Genomic DNA, 25,325 nt, shown 5'->3' with positions numbered 1-25,325 from the left:
CTCCACCGGTTGTTGCTCAGTGTAGTGAGTCAGCTGTACTACACGATGGCTGGAGGAGGTGAAACTCCTGAACTTCCCCCCCCCCATCGAAGAAAACCAAATCGCTGGTATGGGAAGACTCCGACTACAGAAAAGTTAGAGACGGCCGCGGCTTAGAGGAGGAGGGCCAACCGACACGTAAAACATGTTTGCGGAGGTTGGCTGCCGAGGAGGCAATACCTCCAATATCATTTTGCATTTATACAAAATTAAAGGTTAGTAAACACTGTCATGAACGTTTCCCACCAGCGACGAGAGTTAACTCCAGCGTGTTTAGTGTGTCTAGCGGTGGTTGAACTTGTTTTTTTTCTCTCTGGCAACTGGATGTGTTGAGAGTGTGTATAATGTAAACATGATACGACTTATACACACATGCTTTTTATGGAAAATAATTCAATTTTTTTTGTTCTGATGGTAATAATGCCGAGCTCTGGGTTTAGGCTCACCTAAAGGACTGCATTTATTTTAATTTTGTTTGGAATATTTTTATTTATTTATTTTTTTACAAATTTTAAAATTAACATTATACTTATGTTATGTATGAATGAATGAATGAAATATTTATTATCATCATCGGTATCACTTGCCACGTTTACATGGAGCCAAATATTCCAATTACAATCGGAATATTTGTTCAAACCGAATAAATGTGTTCCATATAAACACCTCATTCGGAATGAACAGGCCCAAACCAAATGGAATTTCATTCCGATTCACAGGAGTGGAATATTCCTTTTCCCAAACCGATTAGAAGTAAAATTATATCATGTAAACAGGGAAGCGGAATGGTGTCTGGTTGCGTTCTTTCTGCACATGCTCCGTACTGACGTGGTGACGTCACTTGGTGATGTAAGTAACGTCACTTGCAACATGGCCTCCAAGCACACGCACAGCGCAACCACACAACTTTTTAAATGAACGGCGTATCATTCTGAAGTTTTGTTTCCACTCGAAAAGTTAAAACAGCAGCTGATCTGACGATTGATCTCCATGTTTTGCAACGTGACGCTTTGTTTTGATTAATCTGCGCATGTCAGACGGCAGTTCTCAAAAGTCCTTTCGGAATAAAGGCAGACACATGTAAACGCTGGATCGGAATAGATGAAGTGACATGTAAACAGCTGATGTGAAATTTCCATTCGGAATGATTTGAATCGGTATGAATAAAAGTCAGCATGTAAACGTGGCTACTGACAATAGTTGACAATTACAAAATGTGATATGATTTGCCCGAAGGAACCGAAGAAGAAGACAAAGGCAGACAGGAGGAAGCATATGCTTATCAGTTTCCCGTCCCACATACAACTAAAGACGCACACTCAGACATGGTCCATACATCAGATGGCCCCAAACTGTACAATAACACAATCAACAATCTGGGTTTACAATAACTCAGCCTCCAGTCAAGCAGCTCGATTAATTTCAGAGCGTACAAGGTTATGGCTTTGTCATATCCCTGACATTTTAGCATCTGTTTGCTGTGGGAACATTTTGTTGTGGCTATGTGTGTGGCAAAAGTGATTATGTGATATCACAGCTGGTGTGAGTAGCGACTCATAATGCTTTTCTTATAAGTCTCTTAAAAGGATACATTCCTAAGGTGTACATGGTATGCTAATATGTTTTGAAAAATAAAAACCTTGTTCAATGGATTTTTTTTTTTTTTTTTAAACCCAGATAACTCAAAGTAACACATTTTAGAGCTGTAATTGCAATACGGTGATACCGTGAAACCGTGATATTTTGGCTTAAGGTAATCATACGGTCAGACCGTCAGAATATCATACCGCCACAAGCCTAATTCAGTGAATGCGATCCTTAGTAGTACCTGCGCTGCCCCAGTTACTTGATGTGTTGTCGGGAGCACAGTAGAGGAAACGCCTCAGACAGGTGACTGCGTGGGAACCAACCAGGGTGTAGCGACCAAATGCCCTGCAGTCAACCACCCTGATGTTGAGTGGAGGGTGGAGGAGCTCATTCTCAGGGAGGTCCTGATAAGAACATGAAGAGCATTTTTAAAATATTTTTGTCATTCTAAAAAACTCTGAAGCAATCAGTGCCAATTTGAAGTTCATATTTTGAGAAATGTGGAACTTACCACCTCAAACCATTTAACCAACGTACTGAAATTCGGGTTCTTCTTGTAGTTTTGAATAAGGACAGATTGAACACCTCTCCCAGCACATTCAATGTCCACTCTGGGTCGATCCACCTGGGCTAGGTTAACCCTCTTAAGATCCCTTAAGCCCCAAAACAAGACCTGAAGCAGACAGATGAAAATCCCTTACTGTGTCGTAATAGAATCCAAGATTTAGGGGGGAAAAAATCACCTCAATGCGGTAGCGACTCAGGACAGGTCGGATCCCCAATGGAACTGCTATAATTGGGCCGTGCTCGGTGTCTGTCGGTCCTTCGAGGGGAGGGAGATCGGCCGTCCCTCCTTGACCAATCTAACAAGTGTTTAGGGAGGACATCTTACTCAGAGTTCAACACTTTGATTTATGTGTGGCAACGCAGACTTAACAATTCCAATAGAAAACACATGCAGTGCATCCCTTTGAAAGTGTGAAATAAAATGACCAAAAAAGCAATTAAAAAACAAAATATTTAAATTTTATGCCATCCTTGAATTTTGGGGTATATTGGCAAAAACAGTACAGAAGTCGATAGGCTATTCAGTAAGGGTGTAACGGTACATGTATTTGTATTGAACCGTTTTGGTATGTGGTGCTCGGTTCGGAACGGAGGCATACTGAACGAGTTTCTGACGTGATGTAACCCTTACTTTTCGAGGCTGTGAGTCGATCGGGTTACAGTTTCTTTGTGTAGATTATATTTACTCCGTCTTCTCTACCATAACGAGGACCAATACGGGAGGACAGTATAACCCAGAAACGTAAACGGCGCGACTACGTACACCAGTCACAGTGCGGCCGCGTGTTAGACGCGTCCCAGAAATGGCTCAACACGACGCACGCGAAAAGAACTGCAGAGTTTATTATTTGACGCGAGACGCGACCCTCCTGCGTCAATACTACTACTGGTAGCTAGGATCGGGCAGACCGGAAGTCACTCGTGTAAAAATACGGTGGATCCGGTCGATTTTCAAACTAATATGCAATCGTAACCTACTTTTTGAGTCCATCAGATCTCTTGAGTGGTAGATCGGGGCACAGTCGACTTGTCTTTGTTGATTTACTGCTGTCTTCTCTGCTATTATAATAACCAACACGGCCCCGTGTTTAATACAAAACCCTCCTACCACAACAAAACAAGTAGTAACTAATATTCACATAGGAACTAAAGATATACAATATAAATGAATACTACGTCACATTTGTAAAATATAAACAAATAATAGAATAAATAATAGCCCATTTAAATAAAATACATTGAAATGAGCTAAAACACCTGTAATAAAATAATAAGAATAATACATAGATCCCGCTTACACAATTAAATTTATTAATTTCTGTGTGGCGCTTTAACTTGAGAAAATCCTCCAATAAAGCTTTTGAAAACTGTTCATAAAAAAGAAAAAATGATTCATTGAGGCATTTTATTTGTAAAATACACGTTAAAATCTTTGTCATTGGGATTGCTTTTCTCTTTAGCACAGGACTTCTTTTTTCTTCTTTCTTTCAGAAAGAAAGCTGACCAATACGCTTGGTCTGAAAGGCAAATTGTTGTTGGATTATCTTTAAATACCCGCTACTTTTTGAGCAGAATTCTAGCTTTGTATAGGCTAATGTTCCTATTGTTGAAAGCACAAAGGTGTGTAATAAACAACTAACACGTTTATATTTTGCATTTTGTTTTCTTACTGTACCGAAAATGAACCGAACCGTGACCTCAAAACCGAGGTACGTACCGAACCGAGATTTTTGTGTACCGTTACACCCCTACTATTCATTCATCTGTTTTGAAATGGTGGAAAAATGAGTGTTTCCCTTTCAAGATTGATCGAAAGGTCAGGAAAGTGAAGTAGATGGGTGAAAAGAGAAGAACACCTTTATCTGAGGAACAGCAAAGTTATGGACAGCAATCAGAGCTCGTCTAATCTCCTCTCCATCAAAAGGTATCTGGAGAAAGGAATGGGTGTTTCACAAGAGTGGGAAAGAATGGAAGGACTGCTAGAAGATCACTTCAAATAGAAAAACTACGCTAACACCAGATGAGTGGTCTGTAGAACTAAGTATGAAAAAATGAGAACTAGTAAGAAAAGTAAACCTGTATTCTGAAGGTTACAAACTTTTGTTTGTTTACCTGAAGGAGCTCAAAGGCAGCTAGCAGTTCTCCGGCAGTGCAGTTGCCTCTGTAAATCTGAAAGTACTCCAGCTGAGGCGGAAACCTCGGGGGGCCGTAGTGCTCATCGCACATCTTTATGGTTGGCTTGGCAAATGTCCGACCTATAAACTCCGCTTTGCCCTGGGCACGGGATCATGACAACAGGCAGTGGGAGACAGTCACAAGGGACAAGCGAAGGGAGTTACTGTTGTGGTCAAAAGTTTACATACACTTGTGAAGAACATAATGTCATGGCATTCTTGAGTTTCCAGTTATTTCTACAACTCGGATTTTTCTCCGATAGAGTGATTGGAACACATACTTCTTTGTCACAAAAAACATTCATGAAGTTTGGTTCTTTTATGACTTTATTATGGGTTAACAGAAAAAGTGATCAAATCTGCTGGGTCAAAAATATACATACAGCAACACGAATTAGCAATTTCTTGTGAGTGGTTATTGACTTGAACAATAACCAACAACCAAAGCAGCTGCAGGTCCCAAGAGCAACAGTGCAAACAGTTGTTTGTAAGTATAAAGTGCATGGCACTGTTTTGTCACTGCCACAATCAGGAAGAAAACGCAAGCTATTACCTGCTGCTAAGAGAATATTGGTCAGGAGGGTGAAGATTCAACCGAGAATCACCAAAAAGCAGATCTGCCAAGAATTAGAAGCTGCTGGAACACAGGTGTCAGTGTCCACAGTCAAGCGTGTTTTGCATCTCCATGGACTGAGAGGCTGCCGTGCAAGAAGGAAGCCCTTGCTCCAAAAGCGGCACCTTAAGGCTCAACTGAAATTTGCTGCTGATCACATGGACAAAGATAAGACCTTCTGGAGGAAAGTTCTGTGGTCAGACGAAACAAAAATCGAGCTGTTTGGCCACAATGCCCAGCAACATGTTTGGAGGAGAAAAGGTGAGGCCTTTAACCCCAAGTACACCATGCCTACCGTCAAGCACAGTGGTGGTAATATAATGCTGTGGGGCTGTTTTGCTACCAATGGAACTGGTGCTTTACAGAGAGTAAATGGGATAATGAAGAAGGAGGATTACCTTCAAATTCTTCAAGATAACCTAACGTCATCAGCCCGAAGATTGGGTCTTGGGCGCAGTTGGGTGTTCCAACAGGACAATGACCCCAAAAACACATCAAAAGTGTTAATGGAATGGCTAAATCAGGATAGAATTAAGATTTTCGAATGGCCTTCCCAAAGTCCTGACTTGAACTTGTGGACAATGCTGAAGAAACAAGTCGATGTCAGAAAGCCATCAAATTTAACTGGACTGCACCAATTCTGTCAAGAGGAGTGGTCAAAGATTCAACCAGAAGCTTGCCAGAAGCTTGTGGATGGCTACCAAAAGCGCCTAATTGAAGTGAAAATGGCCAATGGACATGTTACTAAATATTAGCGCTGCTGTATGTATATTTTTGACCCAGCAGATTTGATCACTTTTTTCTGTTCAGCCATAATAAAGTCATGAAAGAACCAAACTTCATGAATGTTTTTTGTGACAAAGAAGTATCCGTTCCAATCACTCTATCAGAGAAAAATCAGAGATGTAGAAATAACTGGAAACTCAAGAGAGCCATGACATTATGGTCTTCACAAGTGTATTTAAACTTTTGACCACAACTGTAGGTGCGGACATGGGAGGGTGCAGTGTCTGCTTTTTATGCAGTAATGGTACGATTCACATGGAAAATGAGTAGGGGAAAATCTAGCAGACTATTCTGGAGCAAAATTTTCACAGGTAAAAAGTTTTCAATAGGAATTAACAGTGATTTGGGAAACTTTCTTAGGGAAAAATATGGAAATTTCTATTTGAGCATACTCAAATAGAAAACTCTATTTGCGCATGGACGTGATGTTGGTGTGAGTTGCACAAAAGGTTAGAACATGGATGGAGAAGCAAAGGGCATTAGTGAGCACAAAGAGTTGACTGTTTTTATTTTCTTTTTCGTCACTGGTTGCAAATCCTACCACTGTGTCTTGGTCGTAAATTTCCACCACGATAATTGGCGGGTCATCTCGTAGCTCGCTGGCCTCCCCAAAAAGCTCCACATCATCGAAAACCAGTAGTTGGTCCCAAGTGGGGCACAGGGTCTCACTTAGAACCTGGAGTACATACAGTATAGGATGATGGATGTTATCGAGCAGCGATTCTCAAGAGTTGCCAAGTCGTGACCCGTTTTTAGAGTAGTTCGCAGTTTACTACCATGCTAAGCCTTACCTCAGTAACCTGACTATGCGTAGAGAAGAAGACTCTGGCAAAGGGGTCGGAGAGGCCGCTGCTGTCCGCTGCAAACAGGCTCCGCGCCTGGTACATATGTGCTCTCAATTGGAAGACCTGCTTCACTGTTGGACACAAGAAAAACATAAACTTGGAAGTCGTTTAGCGATAACCCAAGTGTACACCTACTGACACCTACTTTCATAAACGAGGCTGACAGGCGGTGCCGAGTGAAGATAGGGCGTTGTTTTAGCAACTTTAATTTCGTCAAAACCATTGGGAAGCCCACTGAGGAAATCTTTTCTTTGCTTGTTGAGGCCGAGCCACAAGTACAACTCCAGCTTTGCCTGAACGGTCCAACCAGCTGGCCCGAAACCCTTTTTACCAGGCAGCTGTGAACAAATAGCATAGGTGGGAGTAAGACACTGGAATCTGAATGTCAATGTCCATCTGTCACACTTGTGTTTCATGAGGTAGCCTCTTTACTCTTAATCGTTATTGGTGAGTTGGCAAAATGCTAATCCAAAATTGAGTCAAAAAAATTGACCACTTTGAGTCTCAAGTCCCCCATCTCTGACAAACTTTATTGCTCTCACAAGGACAAATATGAGCAACAACATACCTTTAGAAACACTGCTTTGACCTTCCCACAGTCTCTCCCTGTCTCCTCATCCACAAGTGAGTAAAGGATGTCCTTCGAGGGAATGCGAGCATAGGCGATGCGTTTATTGTTGCTCATCATCCACACGAAAACATCCGGGATGCTATGTTGTGGCTGGAAAAAAATCATATTATTACATCGATGATCAGAACATTTCAGAATTTTGGCCAAATACATTGGTCACACCATTATTTCTGTTCTGCATGCAAATGAATACCTCATCAGCGAGGAAACGAAGTCTCTGCAAGAAGTTTTGCACCAGCTTTAGTCTGTCTTTCACTGTGTTTTTCTTCACTTGTGTTCTCATCTGTTTGGCTTGCTGGCCCATGTTTTCCTACATGAGCAGAGCGTACAACCGTGACATCTAAAAATACACTTTTGACTGTCTAAAAACACAAGTTTGCGACTTCATTACCATTTCCCTCATGCAGGACTTGAGTCTTTCCCGGTCCAGTTTTGTTCTTCCAGCTTGATTTAGGTCCTTGTTAGCTAAATTCACAAACCGACTGGGGAAAGACCAAAATATTTACAGTAAATTGGCAGAGCTGTGGGCGCTAATACCCAAATTCCATTCACTGCCAATCAAAATGACTGAAGATGAAGACTACATTTGATTACAGTGACATACTTTGTTACTTTCTACCACTGTGCAATGCTGATAAATGTTCATAATTTAATGCAGCTTACCTGCAGCCAATACTCAATTCTTCTAGAACTCCTCTGAGTCGGCGCTCTGGGAAGGCCTTCTCTGTTTTAATGATCTCTTGAACATCGTTTATGCCCTCCTCCTGCACATGAAAAACACCAAACAAAGAGCAGCACATCACACTTCTTTACAATGACCAGATTACTATTTACTGTTGAGGGCAGAACTGATTAAAAATGCCTTTATTACCAGGTCCGGGGTCATTAGCTGGCCTATAGGGTGAAAGTTATTTTTGTTCCACTTCGCTGACTAAGTGAGCTTGTTAATAGGTTTCCATCAGTTTTGATTCGCTATCAGTATATAGTGTACAGTAATAGCCTGCAGAATATATGAACCATAATTAGGGATGGCGTGCAGAGCAAAACAGAGTACTGACCAGCTTGTCAGCAATCTTGTCCATCATGTTGGAGTTGTACAGTCGTCGCCGTTGGTCCTGCCACCAGCTTTTGATGTACACACATGGTTTCTTCTCAAAGTATGGAAGGTGGAAGTAATTCCTGTGAGGTTCAGGAATAATACAGTGGGGCAAATAAATATTTAGTCAACCACCAATTGTGCAAGTTCTCCTACTTGAAATATTAGAGAGGCCTGTAATTGTCAACATGGGTAAACCTCAACCATGAGAGACAGAATGTGGAAAAAAAAAATGACATTGTTTGAATTTTAAAGAATTTATTTCCAAATTAGAGTGGAAAATAAGTATTTGGTCACCTACAAACAAGATTTCTGGCTGTCAAAGAGGTCTAACTTCTTCTAACGAGGTTTAACGAGGCTCCACTCGTTACCTGTATTAATGGTACCTGTTTTAACTCATTATCGGTATAAAAGACACTTGTCCACAACATCAGTCAGTCACACTCCAAACTCCACTATGGTCAAGACCAAAGAGCTGTCGAAGGACACCAGAGACAAAATTGTAGACCTGCACCAGGCTGGGAAGAATCTGCAATAGGTAAAACGCTTGGTGTAATGAAATCAACTGTGGGAGCAATTATAAGACTACTGATAATCTCCCTCGATCTGGGGCTCCATGCAAGATCTCACCCCGTGGCGTCAAAATGATAACAAGAACGGTGAACAAAAATCCCAGAACCACACGGGGGGACCTAGTGAATGACCTACAGAGAGCTGGGACCACAGCAACAAAGGCTACTATCACTAACACAATTCGCCGCCAGGGACTCAAATGCTGCACTGCCAGACGTGTCCCCCTACTGAAGAAAGCACACGTCCAGGCCTGTCTGCGGTTTGCTAGAGAGCATTTGGATGCTCCAGAAGAGGACTGGGAGAATGTGTTATGGTCAGATGAAACCAAGATATAACTTTTTGGTAGAAACACAGGTTCTCGTGTTTGGAGGAGAAAGAATACTGAATTGCATCCGAAGAACACCATACCCACTGTGAAGCATGGGGGCGGAAACATCATGCTTTGGGGCTGTTTTTCTGCAAAGGGACCAGGACGACTGATCTGTGTAAAGGAAAGAATGAATGGGGCCATGTATCGAGAGATTTTGAGTGAAAATCTCCTTCCATCAGCAAGGGCATTGAAGATGAGACGTGGCTGTGTCTTTCAGCATGACAATGATCCCAAACACACAGCCAGGGTAACAAAGGAGTGGCTTTGTAAGAAGTATTTCAAGGTCCTGGAGTGGCCTAACCAGTCTCCAGATCTCAACCCCATAGAAAATCTGTGTTGCCCAACGACAGCCCCAAAACATCACTGCTCTAGAGGAGATCTGCATGGAGGAATGGGCCAAAATACCAGCAACAGTGTGTGAAAAGCTTCCGTTATTGCCAACAAAGGGTACATAACAAAGTATTCAGATGAAATTTTGGTATTGACCAAATACATATTTTCTACCATGATTTGGAAATAAATTCTGTAAAAGTCAAACAATGTGATTTTCTGTTTTTTTCCACATTCTGTCTCTCATGGTTGAGGTTTACCCATGTTGACAATTACAGGCCTCTCTAAAATTTTCACGTGGGAGAACTTGAACAATTAGTGGTTGACTAAATGCTTATTTGCCCCACTGTACACATAAGTAAACAAACCACTAAACCACTAAACAAATAAATGACTCCCATCCATATGAGTCACCTCTCCCTGATCTGACCTGTCTGTGATGACAGGCTTCATGAGGGGTGTGCAGGAAACCGAATCCATGTCGCCTTCCTCATCGGCCTCGTCCTCGCTGGAGTTTTGGATGAGCTCGCTGTCCTCCTCGTTATTTTCTCCATCCTTTTTCTTCTTCCTCAACGATGATGGCTTGCTTGTGCCATCTATTTGGTTGCCATAGTTACCTTTGTTGTGCATCAACACATTCTTTTCAGGTTCAACCTTCATACTTGTTGAGCATCAGCAAGTTAAAAGAAAGGAACTACTTTACCAATCGTAATCTCAAAAGTAATCGGTTTGTCGCCAATCTTTCGGTCGATCATGGTGGCTTCCAGGAAGGCTCCAAAGAGGAAGAACTCCTCCATTTTTCCTGTAGCACTCTGGCAGGAAGAAAAGCACACAGGCGATAAAAAAGAGCAACTAAAGAAAATGTTTTTTTCCTGTAACTCTTATCGAGTCAGGAAATAGACACATTTGAGTTTAATGGCCCTAGCAGTGGTCACGTCGTAAACCTTGATTAGTGGAGCTCCTAATATTTTGGATCCAACTGGGAAATTAACCACACCAATAGAGCAGTGGACTGTGTAGGGAGGTCAAGAAAGGTCCCATGGGTTTTCGACTGATAATTAAGTTGCTTTCCTCTCACCTCTGAGATGTTGGAGACAGAATCCACCTGAACCTCAGTGGAGCTGAGGATCTCTGGGGATGTCGTGTCGAGGATCTCCACAGCAACAGAGAGAAGCAGACGGGCTCGGAAGGATACACCTTCGCCCAGTCCATCATTTAAGTCCTGGTGCTCGTCCATTAGGGTATATTGACGTGTAGAGCCATACATGTTGGCCCAGGCTGGACCCAAGGTGGGCAAGAACCCTAAATAACATATCGGCGTGTGTGCGAAGAATTAGGATGAGTCCTTCACTTGCGTCATTATTGTCCCACTACAGGGATCAGGTGGCTCATGCTAGCACTAATTATCTCGTTTTTACAGGATAAGAATTAAAAGGAAAAACAACAAGATTAATGCCTTTATATTGAAAGCTAATCAATAGCAATTTTCCTCTAATCTGTTTTGGCAACGCCCACGTAGCCTTTAGTTTGACTTACCTTTGTCACCGTCATTAGATATTTTGCGCAGGTCAATGAAGTGGGTTCCTATGGCAACATCATTCACCTTATCTGAGTCACGGATTTGAACCTTCATACGTTTGCAGAGAGGAGGGAACAGCTCAGTGAAGACAATTTGCTCATTCCAGATGGGTTCATAACTGCTTTTTTGCACTGAGGTCTTCCCCTACAAATAGAACATGCTTTGAAATCCAAGGCAAAGCCAAGACTGTTGCGTCAGTAATATTTGGACTAAAGCATTGAGACAATTGGCTTTTTCACTCGCAGAGATGGATTAATTTTATTTGTTAAGAATGAGGTTGTGGTTAGCAAATCCTTACAATTCCATGGTTAAGGTTTCAAATCTGGCCTTTAATCCAGTTTCCTCCCACATTTCAGTAGCTTGTTTTTTTGTTTTTGCAAAATTAGAATTTAAGGGGTTCAATTTAATCCCTCCTGGATAAGCAAGTGATTGTCGGGTATGTCCCAATGCTTTTGTTCATCTAGCAGTGAGCCGATATGTTTGGGAAATTTACTTTCTGCCCAGAAAAGTGCACTTGAACGTAAGGGTCCACCAGGTCCCGATTCTCTCCTATGAAGGCCTTCTTCACGTTAGCCATTATGCTGGTGTTCATTTTAGGAAGCCCCTCGGCACGATAGACTTTTACATAAAACCTCGCCCACTGACGTTCAGCCGGGATGCCTTCTGGGAGAAGCAGGTTCCTGATTGACATAAAGTTAAGATAGATGCACTTGAGAAGCTTAAATTTCTTAATGGTTTTGATATGGAGGGAAATTTGTACCAACTACGTCATTGACCACTGGGAGGCAACTCTTAATTCTATTACATATTTATTATATTTTATGATAAAACAATTGGTTACATTCAAGGATGCCTGGCGGTATACAGCAGGGTTTTTACTACTGTTAATCGGCCATCCAGATACTGTACACTGTGTCGCCTACCCCTCGATGTCATCCTCATCGGTCTCGTTGGCCTTGTGGGGGGTCTTGATATTGTCGCCTTTTCCCACCACGGCCACGTCACACTTCAGGTAGCCTTTGCATCCCGCTGTGATGTCAACAGGGTCGGATAGGATGGCCCACTTGTGATAGAACTGGTGCTCTGAGAGTCATGTGAATTAGTTCATCATTTAAACAGTTGAAATTTTCATACATTTTCTCATGATCAGTCTCGGCACTTAGTACTTTCTCAGAGATCTGGTTCATGAAATGAAAGAAATCTCCCTTTAGATTCTAATATTCTTTTGCTTAGATTTGTTTCCTACCGGGCTGATGGTAAACAGTTCCAACATCCATCTTGAAGGTACCAACCAGCGTTCCACTCCGAAGAAGATTTTTAGAATGAATGACCTGACCGCAGAATGTAGAATTACATATTAACACATTGCAAATGCTGACCAAAATGATATCTTGATATGATACAGATTATTAAAGTATTTAAGATTGAGTGATCATCCTTACCGAAAGCTTAATGATCTTATCAAACATGACATCTGGGGGTACATGAAAGTCAAAGACAAAATACTGCAAAGAGAGAACAAAAGATCGTTTCTGTAATATAATGTTAGCAGCACTCAGTAGACATCAATACAATGTTCAAAGGCAGAATTGAGTAGCTAGTGAGAGCTGTGATAATGATCTCTCCATGGTGGTGTCAGAACTGAGTGTGAAGAAAGTCTATCTGGAAATCACATTTTCTAAAGAAGCCAAGTAAGCACATTTGGTGTCATACATTCAGTATAGTCTTTATCGTGTCCCTTCACTGCGCCAGAGATATCCGTGAATGACAGAGCGCTTCACAGAAGGGTGAGGAAAAACATCTCGAAAGCTGTGAGGGCCATTATGCTGATAGGTTTACCTATCAGATTGTGTGTCCGCAGGGGTTTCTGTCACAGACAAAAGAATCGATAGCAGACAAACTCTCACTACTTATTCTTCTTCTCTCCACAGGATTCTCAAGCCCAAGATTGAGCTCAGCATGATGCTAAGAAGCATTCTGCAACCAAAGCTCTTTGGGAACATTTTGAGTAAGTTATTTATTGCATTGATACTGACTCTCACGATGAAATCACAAAAACGACCCCAGAACTAGGGGAAAAAAAATCATTTATTTCATTTAGTTTACCCAGGTGGACAAGGAAACCAAAATGTTTTGCTACTTCCAATGTGATTAACAGTTAAGCTACAAAGTGACCAAATGGTTTTTGCCGCCTCTCAAAACCTATTCCCATTTCTCGGTTACTTAAGTTGTTTGTGTTGGCCCTGTGAGGAACCCCTTAATTCACTGACTAAACAATCAATGGTTTGTGTTTTATGGAAGCTAATCATGCAGTCTGTTTATGGCCATGGAGTGAGTTTAAACTACACTACAAATGTGTGCTTTGTTTCTGCCTGGAAAATGTACCTCATTGTAGTAGGGACAGTTGGTGGATTCCTTCATGGATGTGTACTTCTTGTCATCGCCAATCTCCACACACACCACGGGGTCCATGTTGAGGCCAATTAGCTGGCGGGCCTCGATGATGGTGATGCTAATCTGAATGCAAACGAGAATCAGTCAGTAACATCGTGACAGTCCGTCAATATACAGTAGGCTGACTGGCTGGATCATGAGAGTCTTAAACAAATCGCACGAATCATTAACCTTAACCTAATTGAATAGTCCCCCTGATTCTTTGCTTTTCCCAGACTTCCATTTAACAATATCTCCCAAGGCTAAACTAATACAACATGTGATAAAGTCACTATGCGCTTAAGGTATCTTATCTGGTATAATTAACCTTTATATGAGATGAGAGGCAGACATAAAGGCTGAAAGGGATAGAAAACATCTACTGCTTTTTACAATAACATGAAATTGCATTTTATTGTTAGTCGTCTCACTTTTTTCATGTGATGTAGATTTGGAGTTCCTACTTGAACACAACAAAAGGGAAAAGCGGATACTTAAAAAAAAAATTTTTTTTTAAACATTGACTCTAGGGCTTTCCTGAAGGTTATTAAGTGTAATTTACTTTGAAGCCCCTCTGTGAAAAAATAATGGGTAGCTGTAAAGCTACAATTCAGGACTGCTGGCCTCTCATGCTTAACAAAAACAAATGGAAAATGTGGCGCTAAACACTAGCCTGCATTATACGGTGCTGGTCAAAAGTATTGGCACTAGGGTTGTTCCGATCATGTTTTTTTGCTCCCGATCCGATCGTTTTAGTTTGAGTATCTGCCGATCCCGATATTTCCCGATCCGATTGCTTTTTTTTTTTGCTCCCGATTCAATTCCAATCATTCCCGATAATTTTTCCCGATCATGTACATTTTGGCAATGCATTAAGAAAAAAATGAATAAAACTCGTACGAATATATACATTCAACACACAGTACATAAGTACTGTATTTGTTTATTATGACAATAAATCCTCAAGATGGCATTTACATTATGAACATTCTTTCTGTGAGAGGGATCCATGGATAGAAAGACTTGTAATTCTTAAAGGATAAATGTGACTTTGTATATTGTGACTAAATATTGCCATCTAGTGTATTTGTTGAGCTTTCAGGAAATGATACTGTAGCCATTTAACTGTTCTGCCCAAATGCATGATGGGAAGTGCAACCATGACTGTGCGTAGTGGCACCAATTGATATATCTTCTCTGCGTTGGGAAGTAACATAGGGTGTTAAGGAAAAGATCAACCACTACCGTTCTTCCCCACATTGCTTCCCACGATATTTCTAATTGTTGAGAGAGGGATTTTAAGGCTTTAGCCAATTAAAAAGAGGCTCCAAAGACTGCCAAAATTCTCTCTACTCATTTTGCGCTACTTGTTAGCTCTATATATAGGTAAAACGACGCCATTATAGATTGAACGTGACAATGCGTGAGTGGGTCGTGCAGCGCATATGTTAATTGCATTAAACATTTTAACGTGATTAATTTTTTAAAAATTAATTACCGCCGTTTACGCGATAAATTTGATAGCCCCACGTTAAGCCAAAACTAAAGACTCTGGATGAATGTAAGACATTTTGTCTGTAACGTTAAATACAATTAGAAAACGATTTAATTAAAAAATATATATATATTAAAAAAAGGCATGTCCGATATTTTTTTGCCGATTCTGATACTTTGAAAATGACGTGATCGGTCGGAATGCCGATCGATCGGGACATCTTTAATTGGCACCCCTTTAATTCTGTCAGATAATGCTCAATTTCTCCCAAAAAAATATTGCAATTACAAATGCTTTGGTAGTAATATGTTTTACTTTGCTTGCAATGAAAAAACACAAAAGAGAATGAAAAACATTTTTTAAATCATTTTCATTTTACTCAAAACTCCCAAAATGGGTCGGACAAAAGTATTGGCACCCTCAGCCTAATACTTGGTAGCACAACTTTTAGACAAAATAACTGCAAACAACCGCTTCCGATATCCATTGATAAGATTCTTACAATGCTCTGATGGAATTTTAGACCATTCTTCTTTGTCCAACTGCTCCAGGTCTCTGAGATTGGAAGGGTTTCTTCTCCAAACTGCCATTTTCAGATCTCTCCACAGGTGTTCTATTGAATTCAGGTCAGGACTCATTGCTGGCCACAAGTCTCCAGTGCTTTCTCTCAAACCATTTTATAGTGCTTTTTGAAGTGTGTTTTGGGTCATTGTCCTGCTGGAAGACCCATGACTTCTGAGGGAGACCAAGCTTTCTCACACTGGGCCCTACACTATGCTGAAAATTTGTTAGTAGTCTTCAGACTTCATATTGCCATGCACACAGTCAAGTGGTCCAGTGCCAGAGAAAGCAGAGCAACCCCAAAATATCAGGGAACCTCCGCCATGTTTGACTGTGTTTTTTTCTTTGAAGGCCTCATTTTTTTCCTGTAAGCTCCATGTTGATGCCTTTTCCCAAAAAGCTCTACTTTTGTCTCATCCGGCCAGAAAAGATTCTTCCAAAATGTTTTTGGCTTTCTTAGGTAGGCTTTGGCAAACTCTAGCCTGGCTTTTTTATGCGTCTGGGTCAGAAGCTGGGTCTTCCTGGGTATCCTACCATAGAGTCCCTTTTCATTCAGACGCCGACGGATCGTATGTGTTGACACTGTTGTACCCTCAGACTGCAGGACAGCTTGAACTTGTTTGGATGTTAGTCGAGGTTTCTCATCCACCATCTACACAATCGTTCGTTGAAATGTCTCGTCAATTTTTCTTTTCCGTCCACATCTAGGGAGGTTAGCTACAGTGCAATGGGCTTTACACCTATTGATAAGTGCGCACGGTAGACACAGGAACATTCAGGTCTTAGCAGATGGACTTGTCGCCTTGAGATTGCCCATGCTTCCTCACAATTTTGCTTCTCAAGTCCTCAGACAGTTCTTTGGTCTTCTTTTTCTCCATGCTCAATGTGGTACACACAAGGACACAGGACAGAGGTTGCGTCCACTTTAATCCATTTTAACTGGCTGCAAGTGTGATTTAGTTATTGCCACCACCTGTGTATGTGCCACAAGTAAGTAACAGGTGCTGTTAATTACACAAATTAGAGAAGCATCACATGATTTTTCAAAGGGTGCCAATACTTTTGTCCGGCCCATTTTTGCAGTTTTGTGTAAAATGATAATGATTTAATTTTTCCCCCCATTCTCTTTTGTGTTTTTTCATTGCAAGCAAAATAAATGAAGATGTTACTACCAAAGCATTTGTAATTGCAATCATTTTCTGGAAGAAATTGAGCATTATCTGACAGAATTGCAGAGGTGCCAATACTTTTGCCCAGCACTGTAACATTGTTTTGAAAAAAAAAAGAAAAAAAATTGCTTTTCTACTTGTTTTTACACATAACACTGAAATGTATCATTAGCACAGATGCGAGGTTTTTGGGGGGATATAAGGAACTGACTTGTTAACCAAGCATACAAACCTGGTAATCCACTGGTCGTCCTGAACTTGGCTCCATCTTGATATCTGGTTTGGACCTAAACGAATGAGAACAAATTAAATTATTTTAATGCTCGTGTTTACAACATGTTTTGTATTGTAACTAAAACTGAGACCTCTTATTGGAGATGTTTGTTGTGACGGCAGTTACAGATGCCAGAGAGATGGTGTCCGGTTCCAACATTCCAGCGAGACGTATCGCCTTCTTGTCTAGGTCTTCCATGTCCAGCACTGCTGGCTCATCTCGGGTACAATAAGTAGAGATATTCTAAATTTGATAGCTGAAAAATACTCTTGTTTAACTTTGCTGTCGTAAGAATTTTTCTGTTTTTCATTTAGAAGAATTTTGGACAATGCCATGATGTAGCAGTGTATTGCCACGGAAGTCATCCTTGTTTTAATGCATTGCCAAGTCGTCTCACAGTTATAATGTTAATCCAATTTGACGGAAAACTGAACAGAATATCTGTACAACTCACCAATGTGGTATAATTTGGACTTTTACTACTGATCACTTCTGGTGCTTACACCGGGACATGTTGCTGAAATTTAAAGGAATTGCCTACTTGATCTCAAGACAAGTTTTTACCTTTCTTGTGATCATCTTTCGAACTCCTGATCTTGCCGAGCTTCATGGATGCAAACACTCCTTTGCCTGATCTGTTGTGGAAGTCACAGTAGAGCAAGAACATGAACTTGAGCTTGATTTTCCCAAGTGCCCTTCAAGGTCACTTTCAATCACTAGGCCCAGAGCCACAAGACTGACACTGATCGACAGGCAACTAAACACCGCCAAGCCAATCATCGCGACTCAGTACCACATTGAAGTCTAAAAAACAACAGTGTCTGGTTTCTCCACATTTGTATTATCTGGATCGCATATCCCGGCGACTACAAAGACTTGTGATGTCACCAGTGACAGCCCACCAATGAGCAGCCTTAATAATTAAGAATGCGTTTGACCATCCAATTTGCTGCAGATATGGATACATGTCAGGATTTAATGAATGCGCCTTTGCCTTTGCGTCCTGAAGCATTTACAGTCTGGTATACGATATCTGGCTCCTGTTTCTGTTATCATCCCCATCCCACATTGGGAAAACAGACAGACTGTTTCAAAGTGAACTACATGGTTCAAGTTCAAAAACACAGTTTTAAAGTTAAAGGTTCAGCTATATGAATAAGAATATCATGGGAACTTTTAATGTCTTTTCAATTGAAAAAGTTACATTTATTCTCTACAGAGAGTAAAATATTTCATGATGTAATTTTAAAAAATTGTAATCTGGAAAAATTTAGTTTATAACTAATGAAAGCACACAGTTTACAAGCTCATCACATCACACGAAAAAAACATTTTCACAATAAGAACTAATAAGGAATTGGCCTTCTGGGCATTTTTATGTTAAGCATAATAAATAAATAGTAATACATTCACTGAAATACATGTTTTTTTCAACTTACTGATATGCAAATTAGTGCAATTACCTTCTAAAAACTAACAAAACTAACTAACACACCGACTTAAACATTACCAGAGTCCTACTTGGTCCAAAAATATATTATAGATTACTTGCTGCAACAATAAAGATGCTATTCACTTAATTTTTAGTGCTTAGTTAAGTCAAAGCTGCGCTATTTACACAAACGTGACCTGAAAAAATTCCAATGAAAGTTTCCTGCATCATTTAAAGAATACCCCCACACAAGAACACACAAAAAAAAACCCCACAGAACCCTGTCATACCTACCACACTAAACACTTGTCAAAGTCTACCCAACAAAGGTGTCAACATAAATCCTTATGAACCTTCATACGAACATATTGGTCATCAAGTGCTGCAAATCCGAAACAAGCAAAGAAACAGATGAGGACAATAAGTGGGTGATGCATGCATGGAAGGAGGAGGGAGGGACACATTGGAGGGAGGGTACGAGGGATGTACTTTAGAAGTATATGAGTGCGGATAAAGTGGATGGTAACTACTAGTCAAAAGATGTTGTGGGCCAATACATCAATCAACAACATCAACAAACATCGAAATGCGATGCTGACCAACCAAGTAAGAAGTAATTAAAGGTACACTAACACACCCACTGTAGGTTTGACGCTACATCATGTGTCTTTGATAAAGAGAACTGCCAAACCAGACAGTCAATTTTCCAGCTGCACTGAGTGGACTGAGAATTGGAATCTAGGGGTCACTACTGCACACAACAAATTTCCATTCATGCCTTGTCAAAATGAACATTTTCACACAAAATATGTGAGGTATAACAAGACCTGTGCACGTGAGCTTGGTGCTAAAAATGAACCATGCTCTGTTTATGCTGGTAGGGGGCTTGCAAATCAATTATGAATGGCAGCATGGATAGATCGCCTTGTTACACGTGTATATTGCACTTACAAATGAATGATTTGAGGCTCTATTACTCCTCATAACTTGACTGTACACCCCACCTGAAAAGGTTTGCTGCTGATCTAAAGAATCGGATGGTTGAGCTGGTCGTCTTTGAACTTACACTATACAATCTAGCAATGTACAGGATATAAATAATACAGAGATGTTAATAATTAATTGGCGTGTTCCGCACTGTGGGCTTTGCTGAATGGACTTTGACGGCTGGTCTTTTCCCTCTATTGTCCATAGGGATTCAGATCACACATGCGAGTGCACTGAACATCACTCGCGCCTTAGACGGGTGGGAAACTTTTTCCATTTTGGGGCTGCTTAAGGTAAACTAGTTAAATAATGGTGTAATGGCACGTTTACCTGACTGATGGTGCCGACATTTATTAATATTCTGTAAGGATGTAATAACACGTCTGCTTCACAGTCAAGGAGTTCTTGGTTTGAATTGACACTTACTGTATGTCAGCATACTGAATGGCCTAGGGGTCCTGTCAGAACCCACCTTTCTAAACAATTCATTTCTCTAGGCCTGATTTTTTTCCTGTACAGTGCATCACAAAAGGGAGTACACCCCTCACATTTCTGCAGATATTTAAGTATGTATTTCTTTTCATGGAACAACACTGACAAAATGACACTTTGACACAATGAAAAGTAGTCTGTCTGCAGCTTATACAGTGCCCTCCATAATTATTGTCTCCCTGAAAAAGATGTGTTTTTTAGCTTCTAATATTTTTTTTATTCAAATAATATGGGACCTTAATGGAAAAAAAGAGAAAAATCCAACCTTCAATACAAGTGCATTTATTCAGTGACCCATCTTCAGCTTTCGGGTAGAGGGCAACAGATTTTGATTTAAAATGTCCTGGTATTTCAAAGCATTCATGATGCCATGCACCATAACAAGGTTCCCAGGGCCTTTGGAAGCGAAACAGCCCCACAGCATCACTGACCCACCCCCATACTTCACAGTGGGTATGAGGTGCTTTTCAGAGCTGTGATGCTGTGGGGCTGATTCGTCACTGGGTCTTTCAGCAAAACAATGACCCTAAACATATGGCCAAATCTACACAGAAGTGGTTCACCAGACACAAAATCAAGCTCCTCCCATGGTCATCTCAGTCCCCAGACCTTGTTTTGTTGGCAATAAGGGGTTGTACAAAGTATAAACACATTGGGTGCTAATAATCGTGACACACATTATTTGATGTCAAATAATTTTTTCTTTATGTGGGATTTTTTCCCCACTGAATGAATGCACTTGTATTGAAGGTTGGATTTTTCTCTTTTTTCCATTAAGGTCATATATTATTTGAATTAAAAAAATATATATTAGAAGCTAAAAAAACATCTTTTTCAGGGGTGCCAATAATTTTGGAGGGCACTGTATAATAGAGTTAATTTATTTTCCCCTCAAAATATAGCCATTAATAGCCAAACCCCTGCAACAAAAGTGAGTACACCGCATGGGAACTACGTACATCCCTAAATGTCCAAATTTAATACTGCTTGTCATTTTCCCTCCAAAATGTCATGGAACTCGTTACAGGAGTGCTGTCAGCATTGCTGCAGAGATTGAAGAGGTGGGGGGGTTGGAGGGGTCATTCCCACCACCATGCTTGACTGTAGGCATGACACACTTATCTTTGTACTCCTCACCTGGTCGCCGCCACACATGCTTGAGACCATCGGAACCAAACAAATTAATCTTCGTCTCATTAGACAATAGGACATGGTTCCAGTAATCCATGTGCTTTGGCGACACGTCTTCACCAAATTGTTGGCGGGCTTTCTTGTGTACCGTCTTCAGAAGAAGCTTCCTCCTGGGGTGACAGCAATGCACACTAATTTAGTGTAGAGTACGGCGTATGGGCTGAGCACTAACAGGCTGACCCCCCACCTCTTCAATCTCTGCAGCAATGCTGACAGCACTCCTGTAACGAGTCACATGACATTTTGGAGGGAAAATGACAAGCAGTACTCAATTTGGACATTTAGGGATGTACGTAGTTCCCATGCGGTGTACTCACTTTTGTTGCCAGGGGTTTAGATATTAATGGCTATATTTTGAGTTATTTTGAGGGGGAAAATAAATCAACTCTATTATATAAGCTGCACACAGACTACTTTTCATTGTGTCAAAGTGTCATTTTGTCAGTGTTGTCCCATGAAAAGATATACTTAAATATCTGCAAAAATGCGGGGGGGTTTAATCACTTTTGTGATACACTGTACTTTACTGGCAGAAGCATTCTTCCAAACAACTTTGTAGTTCTTGTTTGAGTACAGGTGATTTGAAGAAATCCTACATACTGCACTCTGAGGCAAAAAAATAACAGATAGTGGGATCCTGAGTGAGTTGAACGCCATTATATACACTTGGAATAAATGTTTTATTGTTCCCGTAGCAACCTGCTAGGAAAAGACACTGTCTTTCAGGCTTATTGAGTCCAAATGTTTTTCCCACCATGTCTAGCAAATACAGCAGGTTTGTATTAAATGACTGTCACCAACAGCAGCCATGTATCACCATTGGAACTTTAAAACAGCAAATTACTGACACACTTTATATCACCTATCACTGTTAATCACAACAGAGCAGAAAACAATAGACAATGACATTTTCAGCAACATAACACATAGAGGATTTGCTAAGAAATACCTTGAGAAATGAACTTTAAGCTGACATGAGCTGACATAACTTTATTATAGTTTTTTTTTTCCACATGAAGCAATTTCTCAAATGAAATGTGATTTTGCGGCATCACAAATCCACATATAGCACACCCACTCAGGGGTCGATATATTCACTTGGAGTAACAGAATCTCTGCAGAGATTTCTCATTGAGGTGCAGGAAAAAAACGTGTTAAAGGTACTGTCATAAATCATCCTGTAGGCACAGAGCCCATGCTGGGAAAGGTGGAGAAGAGATGCCCCTCAGCAAAATACAGTACAACGCCTATCAATTAAATTGAAGATAACAATGTACTGTATCCATTACTAGCTGCTCTTAAATGTACTATATCTATCATACATTCAGTTTCCCATAGAACACAAACTGTTTTGAAAAAAGCTAGAAATGCCTTGGGGAAACTTCTACAGCAACTGGAACAAGTCGGCAGAAATGATATGCTGAGTCAGGAGTGGCCAAACATCCCTATCCCTTGTACAATATAATGAAGAAGTTCAGCCCCTAATAATCAGTTTTGATTGACACAGTCAGAGAGGTAATGCAGCCATCCATTTTCTCTGGCACTAGTCCTCATTAGTGTGTGAGTTAGATCCCATGCAAGCTGCCTTTGGGCTTTAGAAAGGTGTGATTTTTACCTTGATTCACCAAGCTGCCAATCACAGGGCACATACAGTAGAAGCGAGAGTACTCCACTGTGCAGCGCTCCCAAGATAATTTCTTCTTCTTCTCTTCTTTTTTGGTGTTTGAATCCCAGTTTCATATTTTGATAACTTTCTTACTACTTGTCGTATTTTCAACCTCCCCATACCAAGTGTTGCGGAACCTAACTATAATTTTCTCTTGCCATCTTATCCAAGAGTCCACAACATAGGCGGAGTTTGACTTTTGGGCCGGGGGGGGGGGCACAACATGTTGATGACCCCTAAACGCAGTGTCAGCAATAAAATTAACTGACAAGAATATGTATAATAATAAATTGAAAATGAGCATTTTTGTTTCCCATCATTCTTGAGGGGAATTCTAAATCAGGCTGCTTAGGACAGCTATACTTTTCGCCAAGATCATCATCCATTGAATTTGGTACGCCCGCCGGTGTCGTTCCAATGTAGTTACCCCAGTCAAAAATTGTATCCCCTGGGCTGAGCCATATGGAGGTAGATTTGTGTCTTCATTATTCGATCAAAAGCTATTTTTCTTTGAATTTTTGTTTTGATTGAAGTCAATTATCTTTTTTTGATTGAAGCAACTTTTTTGATTGAAGTCATGTTGTTTTGCATTTGGGCCACATTTTGGCTAGGACATTTGTGTCTTTATTATTCAATCAAAAATAAGTTGCTTCAAACAAAAAAAATATATTTTCAAACGAAAAATCACTTCAATCAAAAAAAGAAAAATTTCAATCATAGAAAAAAAGTTTTTCAATGCGAAAAAATATTTGAAACTCAAATATTTGCATTTGAACACTTCATTCAAAATTTTGTCTTTGATTTTAGCAATCCTTTTTGTTTTTGGGCCTTATTATGTGTAGGACATTTGTGTCTAAATCATTTGATCCCCCAAAAAGTTGCTTCAATCCCCAAGAAATATTTTCAAACAAAGAAAAAAATCATTTGAAAAATAAAATTGCCCTCCTCAATTTTTTTTTTTTTTAAAGGGTTAGGCAAAGCAAATGACCATCTATGGTGCCAGTCACATGATTTCTTCGAAAAATAATTTTGACCCATTATAAAAAATCTTTTTTTTTTTGTTCTTTCATTCATTTTTGTTGTTTGCGTTAATGCTTTACAACTTCAAAATCTATCAAACTATCAAAATATGGAATTGGGATTCAATTAACAAAAAAGAAGAAAATAAAAAGAAATTATCTTGGGAGCGCTGCACAGTTGAGTGCTCTCGCTTAGGGATGGGCGATACCAGTGATTTTGGATTCGATCCGATACCAAGTAATACAAAGGCCAAATATTGCGATCCCGATCTGATATCGATACCGGAAGTTTATATTTTATACAGTGGGGCAAATAAGTATTTAGTCAACCACTAATTGTGCAAGTTCTCCCACTTGAAAATATTAGAGAGGCCTGTAATTGTCAACATGGGTAAACCTCAACCATGAGAGACAGAAGGTGGGAAAAAAATTGAAAATCACATTGTTTGATTTTTAAAGAATTTATTTGCAAATCATGGTGGAAAATAAGTACAGTGGTACCTCTACATACGAAGTTAATCCGTTCCAGGACCTTGTTTGTAAGTCGAAATGGTCGTATGTCGAGCAGGATTTTCCCATAGGAATACATTATAATTCCATTAATTCGTTCCACAGCCCAAAAACCTGCATTAAATCCTTAAAAAATACTGCTGGTACTATTACAAATGGCAATTACATATAGCAAAACAAATAAATAATAAATAAAAATCGGATTAATAATATAATAATAATAATAATTCCTGTAATAGTGTAACGGAACGGGTTCTAATAAGGCGGACGTTTTTTTCTGTACCTGAAGGCACCGCGGGGCTGACGTGACAAAGAGGGAGGGGAGCGGGTGAGAGTTTACTTTCGCTTTCAATGCTTTCTTGAGAACATCGTCAATTGCGGCAGACAGCAGGCGTTTTGTGTTGAATAAGTTGTGAAAGAAATGATGAAAACATGGCGAAGCTGGCGATTTCTCTGGAGATGTTACCACAATAAGAATTGTCAGCTTAACTTATAAAGACTGGCGAACGATGGTCGGAGGAGGACCGTGGAGATGTATTGTTGAGCCATTTCACCCCACGCTCATATTTTTCTGTCATTTGCATCTTCATTTAGAAGGTAAGCGTCAACTTTTTCCTTGTTTCACCACCTGTACCAACCTTTTCTGAAACCAGTGTTGATTTGTCACACAAGAAAATCCGCCGTGCATTCATCTGCGGTGCTGCCATTGTCGTCGTATTTCGAGCATGTCGTCGGATGTAGAAACAAATGGCGAGTCAAATTTTACGTCGGATGTCGAAAAGTTCGTGTGTCGAAGCGATCGTATGTAGAGGTACCACTGTATTTGGTCAATACCAAAGTTCATTTCAATACTTTGTTATGTACCCATTGTTGGCAATAATGGAGGCCAAACGATTTCTGTAACGA

General features: G+C 40.3%; 1 protein-coding gene across 12 annotated transcripts in view; it reads right to left on the bottom strand.

Annotated features, from left to right (window-relative positions):
• The window catches only part of otofa (otoferlin a), an 81,291-nt gene that overhangs the window by 12,800 nt on the left and 43,166 nt on the right, over positions 1-25,325 (bottom strand). For 5 of the 12 annotated variants that reach the window (XM_057823064.1, XM_057823063.1, XM_057823062.1 and 2 more), the window contains 25 exons: positions 17,687-17,757; positions 17,214-17,340; positions 17,081-17,135; positions 13,576-13,707; positions 12,633-12,695; positions 12,437-12,521; positions 12,114-12,273; positions 11,684-11,870; positions 11,148-11,334; positions 10,690-10,913; positions 10,315-10,423; positions 10,042-10,228; positions 8,301-8,421; positions 7,906-8,006; positions 7,634-7,724; positions 7,436-7,552; positions 7,180-7,332; positions 6,757-6,949; positions 6,558-6,682; positions 6,308-6,442; positions 4,306-4,467; positions 4,050-4,121; positions 2,370-2,489; positions 2,138-2,299; positions 1,868-2,030 (listed from right to left, as the gene is read on the bottom strand). In XM_057823064.1, the coding sequence (XP_057679047.1) occupies positions 1,868-2,030; positions 2,138-2,299; positions 2,370-2,489; positions 4,050-4,121; positions 4,306-4,467; positions 6,308-6,442; positions 6,558-6,682; positions 6,757-6,949; positions 7,180-7,332; positions 7,436-7,552; positions 7,634-7,724; positions 7,906-8,006; positions 8,301-8,421; positions 10,042-10,228; positions 10,315-10,423; positions 10,690-10,913; positions 11,148-11,334; positions 11,684-11,870; positions 12,114-12,273; positions 12,437-12,521; positions 12,633-12,695; positions 13,576-13,707; positions 17,081-17,135; positions 17,214-17,340; positions 17,687-17,757 (3,302 nt within the window). Of the gene's footprint in view, positions 1-1,867; positions 2,031-2,137; positions 2,300-2,369; positions 2,490-4,049; positions 4,122-4,305; positions 4,468-6,307; positions 6,443-6,557; positions 6,683-6,756; positions 6,950-7,179; positions 7,333-7,435; positions 7,553-7,633; positions 7,725-7,905; positions 8,007-8,300; positions 8,422-10,041; positions 10,229-10,314; positions 10,424-10,689; positions 10,914-11,147; positions 11,335-11,683; positions 11,871-12,113; positions 12,274-12,436; positions 12,522-12,632; positions 12,696-13,575; positions 13,708-17,080; positions 17,136-17,213; positions 17,341-17,686; positions 17,758-18,848; positions 18,935-25,325 lie in introns of those variants that run through there. The other 7 variants (XM_057823073.1, XM_057823071.1, XM_057823072.1 and 4 more) reach the window with 3 other exon arrangements.

This window comes from Corythoichthys intestinalis, chromosome 19 (assembly GCF_030265065.1).
Source record: "Corythoichthys intestinalis isolate RoL2023-P3 chromosome 19, ASM3026506v1, whole genome shotgun sequence".
In the NCBI taxonomy this organism is placed as follows: Eukaryota; Metazoa; Chordata; class Actinopteri; order Syngnathiformes; family Syngnathidae; genus Corythoichthys; species Corythoichthys intestinalis.
This window is presented reverse-complemented; position numbering and strand designations above follow the sequence as displayed.